General features: G+C 34.8%; 1 protein-coding gene across 1 annotated transcript; it reads right to left on the bottom strand.

Moving 5' to 3' along the window:
* Window positions 1-5032: 5032 nt before the first annotated feature.
* On the bottom strand, window positions 5033-6106 carry LOC131068627 (dehydration-responsive element-binding protein 2D-like). The gene has a single exon (XM_058003860.1). It carries the CDS (start codon window positions 6055-6057, stop codon window positions 5377-5379), a length of 681 nt encoding a protein of 226 aa, XP_057859843.1. The 5' UTR covers window positions 6058-6106; the 3' UTR covers window positions 5033-5376.
* Between the last annotated feature and the right edge of the window lie 352 nt (window positions 6107-6458).

The raw sequence follows: 6458 nt of genomic DNA, 5'->3' as shown, positions 1-6458 counted from the left end.
TTTCATAACATATGTGAAACTCAACTATGGTTCTTTTGAACGAAATACCCTGACCAGTACCCTGCTACACACCGACTAGGCCCAATTAACCCTCTTTTCCAAAGCAAGTACCAACAAATGGTACGACCACAACACCAAACCAAAAAAAATTCTTGAAAAATGTTCCAAAAAATATATTTTCTAACTTTTAAGGCAAGACACACTCATTTGACAAGTTAGATATCAAACCCTCCTTTTTAGGCCTTCTGACCTAGGGCTTTCTCAAAACCACCCCTCCATTCATTTCCAGAATCAACCAAGGGTCCTTTCACCTTATATTCAACTGCCACAAACATCTTCCAGCATAAAAACACCACCTTCTTAAGCTACTTCTTCTGTTGCTATACTCATGCCTCCATTTTCATGCTTTTTCTCACACAAACAGTCACTTTCCTTGGTGATCACCTACTCAATCTCTTTTCCCTGAATTCTTGTCAAAGGTTTAGTTAAAAATAAACTGATAGGGTCTCATTCCTCAAGTAAAAACAATGACATAAAGAGGAATGAGCCCTAACTTCTCATTTTGACTCCAAACTAACACAAAATGTGCACCTACAGCTGGGTTCTTTTGGACAATCAAAATAAAAGATTCAAGAATAGATATTAAACCTTCAAAATGGATTCATAAGTTCATCAACACCCAAAGGAATCACCTATAGTCCACTGCCAATCCAAAAGTGAAAGGAACAATCCAAATCTAGCAAGTAATTTTCATATTTTTGTATTAAAAAAGAGCAGTCTGTACAATGCACTTGTGATTATTTTCCCAAACCTCAACCCTGCTTCTCCAAGTCGTGTAACATGAGGTATAAATCAATACAAACCTTCCCAAACTGACCATAACTACCTTTCTCCTTAACAAACTCTTAAATCTCTTGTTTGGCTAACTAATCGTTGGTTTTTAAATTTGAATTTGACAACACTAGACATTATCCCCTTAAACCCAATTTATCAACACCAAAGGCTTTATTTGAGCCTTATTACATCAAAATGACTCAACACAACCTTACTAAATTCATCAGGCATCCTTTGTGCCATTTTTACATATTTAGACTTAATGATCGGGCCTATTAGGTCCATTTGCACTCATAACTCATTTCATTCTTCCTATTACATTAAAATGCCTTAATAGGCTTTATTACATCATTTTTAGGTCCTTTAGACCCTTGACTCCATTTTTTCTATACCAAAATGGCTTCATGTGCCTCCATGTCACAAGAAGTGCTCCTGCACCAATATGCAATCTTGAAGATCACTGAAAATGCTTGATAGTGAATAATTCATAGATGCAAGGATGCTAGGAAGTTGATTTCTTGGAGTCTTATATTGCTTAGATGAAATTAGGCTGATCAAATGTCTTTATATATGGGTATCTATGTAAATTACCAATTAGGCCGACCTCCAACGATCATGCGGAGCCATGAAGATGAATTCATGTTGGAGAGATAGGACCCATGCCCCAATTCAAGTTTGGGCCCCATTGAGAGGAACCATGGCGTTGGGTAACATGGTCCATCTATAAAAGGGTCCAAAATGAAGCCTTAGGGAGAAGGGTACCCCACCAACGAACCATCAATGGGTGTTCATGACATCAGAACTGGAGAATGGGCACAAAATGGACCTAGATAGGTGATTAGAATAGGACAAACTAAAGTAGGTGCACAAACATGAGGTGTAAATTGGCTCGGTGACAATTTATGACGCTACAATTGACTACCTTCATAGCCAAATATTACATGAACAACAATTAATTCAAGCAATAAAATTCAAATTTTAGGCATCTTTTTATAATTTTGGCAGTGATGAGAGCACAAAATGATATTTAAATTTTTTTTTTAAAAATAAATTAAAATCTAATTGATTCAAATTAAATCTATGAGGGAATTCTTATTCTCCCTTAAGGGTGCACATGGCATAAAAAAAAGAAGAAAGAGCTCAAGAAATGAAGAGGAAAAGAAGATTACCTCAATTTAAATTACACCTAAAATGAAGAAAATCAAGCAAATCCCTCTAATTTGATGGAGTTTAGGCCCCACACACACCAAACAACCTTTTTATCATCTCAATCCAATCCACTCCCAATCTTATACAATTCAAAATGAAAAAAAAATCCTTCAATTTTAGATTTTTAAAGAGGGTTTTTCTTTGGAGACCATTTTTCTTTTGAAAAAAGAATAATGAAAATGACTTTCTATTTCCTTTTTAACCATTTTTTTCCCTAATTTTTTATTTTTCCGATTTCTAATTTTATTTTTTGATTCTTTTACAAAAGACAATTTAAGCAAATGTAAGTAAGGCATTCAATATTAAATCATTTACAATATATATATTTATCAACACGATTATATATACATTCCCAATCCAAAGGAATTTTCTAAAACTTAATAGTTCTTAAATTGTTTTTCCTTTTTTCTCAAACATAGAAATATCTCATTAAATAATAAATAATTATTTTTTCTAAAAAAATATTTATGAGAAATTAGGAAAATTAACTCATGTAATTACTAATAGCTCACAACAAGGACAAACTCCAAAATTGCTTCCCATTCAAACCCAGGTTAACATAAGGTCAAACGTGATACATACTATACTTGATCTAAGTACTATCGAGGAATAACAAAAAGAGGGCCAAGTGTGACATCTCTAAAACAACCACCATTAGGGAATAACTCGGACCTACATAATCAATGGAGAAATGATCCTATACAATAACCACTCAACACACATGGAAACAATACCTTTGTAACATATACAAATATATAAAATAACAAAATATATCATAATCACTCAACAAAGTACAACATCATATAATGTAAACTAATGCATCTAAACATTATATAATCATAATAACATTTAATCACAACATGAATAATATTACATATTTCCATGAATTAAAGCATCAAGGTAAACTAGGCATATAAGAATCACACCCGCATCTCAAGAATACCACAATAATAAAATAATCAAGTCCTCACACAGAACTTGGCACACTGCCCCGCACACATTTACATGCAATCCAAAATACCAATAATCAACAAGTTGAGGAACCTTATCTCAAAACATTTGGGTGCTCCAAACACACCAAACAGAGCCAGAATAGAAGCCACAATAAAAATGGGGAAGATGAAACATTGATTAACACCCAAAGCAACAAGCAAAAGCATGACCTATGCATCCCTTGATACAGTCAAAGAATAATACCAAGATCTACACATCTTAAGGACACAAACAAGAAGGGCATTACAATTATAGAGCTTGATTCAATCTATTTATTTCACAAGCGAATAAATATCCTACAAATCCATCATCCTTTCCATTCCATCCCTAATGGTATGGGCCCATCCTAATTCTACTACTAGTTTCTCCATCCTATACTAGATCACATGTGTGATTCTATTCCCTAGATTGAACCACATCTACAATCTTATCTTGTTTATTCAAACTCACTATTTACTAATGCTAAGCCAACAATCTCACCAAATTGGACCACTTTTAGTCAACATATGCATCCAATTATTCAAATTTAGTGCCCAGGATGTTATATATAAAGGAAAGTCCTAGGATGCTAGAACATATCATCAAATATCTTGAATCTTGGAATAAATTCCTGGAAAGCATCTATACAGAGTAATTCGCAATGCATCAATATTTTAAAAAATATACTAAACTTTAGGCAAATTGCATTCACATGTCTTTCGTTCCTTCCACTATTGTAAAACAATAAAGGGATTTGACTTGGAGTTAAACAAATATCCACCCTTTAATCTCACATAGCAAAGCCCCAAAGGTGACCATTAACATCACATTGGCTCGAAATTATATATCATCATTGATACACAAGATTCAAAGGTGCATGACAACAAGAGATGTAATTGTATTGAGGCAAACATAATTACACACGAGCAAAGAATAATTACATTCAATCATGTCTAACAACAAACAAACATCAAAGGTAGATCAATTACAAATTTTTTGACCATATCTCATACTAGAATTCCAAATCCCACTATTAGATATTTTTACATTGTCAAATCAACCACATTGACATTCAACATTATCAAAAAAATAAACAGCTTATAACTTTTTATTTACATTTCTTAACCTCTCATAGTTATTTAAGTCTAATTATTATTTTATTTACTTACCATAATTAAAACACATAATTATAAAATATAGTGATTTTCTCTACAAGATTATATCTTTTATGTTTATGCATACATTTTAATTGAATGAGTGGTTACAAATTGTTCAAAACTTTCAAACTTGCTAAGTTCTTACAATAAAAAAACAATTGAAACCCTTATGACATTTAAGAAACTTAGTGATTCCCATTATACGAATCATTAGTGCTTTAACTTGCAATAAATAATCAATATAAATCATACTTATTGAAGATTAATAATGGCTTAAAATGGGCTCATCAAACATTAAGACTAAATTGAATATGGGGTGAGAAAGACACAAACTTCACAATACATTTTTATAAGCAATGTCAATTTTGACAAATTGAAGCCTATTAAAAAATGATTTTTATAATATTTTTCTTTATAAACATTTTGTTATAATAAAAAAGTGTAGTTATTATAATATTTTTAATAAACTTAAAATATATATATATATATATTAAAAGGGGTTTTAAAAAAAAATTGAATATTCATATGGAAAACTATTCCTATTTAAGATTTTCAAGATTTTATTTTAAACAAGAAATAGTTATTTTTGAATAAATTGAGTCCGCAATACCTTTATTTCAGCAACCATTAGGGCAATTTTAAAAATGGTAGCATATTAATTGCCCATATTGGGTAGATTGATTTAGCCAATGAAGTAAAAGAAAAATATTTTTTCAAACATATTTTGTTAAAAATATTGCATCTAAACTTTAGAGAGAATAATTATGTTTTTGCATATAAAAAATATTCCAATAAGATTGGTCAAAAAAGTAACATTAATAACATGTTAAGTACAGCTCAATGCCCATAATTCTAGCAGGCTTACAAATTATTAAAAAATAAGAAAGCGAAAGAATAGTGAGGATTTGGGAATGTCCCATCACACTATTGAATGAATGAATGAATTTTAATAATGTCTAGGCAAGAACTAAAAATCAAATAGGTAAGATATTTGGAAGGCTTGGGAATTATGAAAAGGTGAGTAGGCCGAAGAATAGTGTGGATTTGAGAATGCCCCATCCGACTATCCAATGAATGAGTGAGTTTTAATGAGAATGCCCCATTAAACTATTGAATGAATGAGTTTTAATGACGACCACCAGACAATCAGTCTATTGTACATACGAAATCAATCAAACGCACAATCAGACATGAAACGAGGCCGTCAGAAAAAGTGAGGTGGCCACGTAGGCACCTGGGGAAAGCCATCGACATAAAAAGCCGAAACCTGATCAAGATTGTGCGCCCCGTCAGCAGGCCTAGCGGATACCACGTCAGAAAAGGCCGAGTCGATACTGTTCCACGTCGTCTCGCCGAAGAAGAAGAGGTCGCTCTGAGGACTGAGCGGCGGCAGACCCAGATCAAAGGGGTTCTCCATGGACAGCTCAGATTCCGAGAGAGACGACGTGGCCTTGTCCTTTTGCTCCACCTCTTCCTCTTTACTGCACTTAATACTCTGCGCTTGCGGGGATTCGATCTCGCGCTGACGAGAATCCGTCGAAGAGGTTGTATCAGGCAAATTAAGCTTGGCGGCGGCGCCGTAATGGATCCTAGCGGCCTGGTCATATGCGCGGGCGGCTTCCTCGGCCGTAGAGAATGTCCCAAGCCAAAGGCGGGCTCCACGATTGGGCTCCCTTATCTCTGCAACCCATTTCCCCCATGTCCTCTGCCTTACTCCTCTGTAATTCCACAGAGAATTCTCAGGCCCTCCTCTTCCCTTCTTAGCTCCCTTTCTAGCCCCCTTTCGGGGCCCCAATAAATCTACCGCCGCCGTATTGTTATTATTATTATTGTTGCTGTTGCTACTGTTGAGAAGACTGTCGCTATTGTTGGTTCTCATTATCATTGACGCCAAAAAATTCAGGATCTTTAGAGCTGCATAAATGCAGAATGGCGCAGGGGATAATATAAAAGACGGGGAGTTACAAAATTATAGCTTTGTGGTTTTGTTACAGCAAAATCAGACTCAGAAGATCTAAAGTTTGTCTCATTATCAATCTGGGCTTATGGTTTCGAAACGTAGGCCACGTCATCGTTCCTGCGTGTGGAGATAACGCGTCAGCGGGTCGCGGACCTCGGTTTTGTGATTGTTATGGCCACGAATTAGGAGCCACGTGGAGATTGTTGTGCTTAATTTGGCGGCACTTTGAGCCTCGCGCTCTGCCAGTTTTGTCTATTTGAAGATAGTGACTAAAGTAGCGGACATTACGGTTGTTAGTGGCAACCGTACGGAGTGCTTCGCAAATA

Source organism: Cryptomeria japonica, chromosome 6 (assembly GCF_030272615.1).
Source record: "Cryptomeria japonica chromosome 6, Sugi_1.0, whole genome shotgun sequence".
Classification (NCBI taxonomy): domain Eukaryota; kingdom Viridiplantae; phylum Streptophyta; class Pinopsida; order Cupressales; family Cupressaceae; genus Cryptomeria; species Cryptomeria japonica.
Note: the sequence above shows the minus strand (reverse complement) of the source record. Positions and strands in the feature narration are given on the sequence as shown.

Bases quoted from the DNA above. Each gene is read 5' to 3' on its own strand.
- LOC131068627 (XM_058003860.1), bottom strand. From the start codon at position 6,057: ATGATAATGAGAACCAACAATAGCGACAGTCTTCTCAACAGTAGCAAC.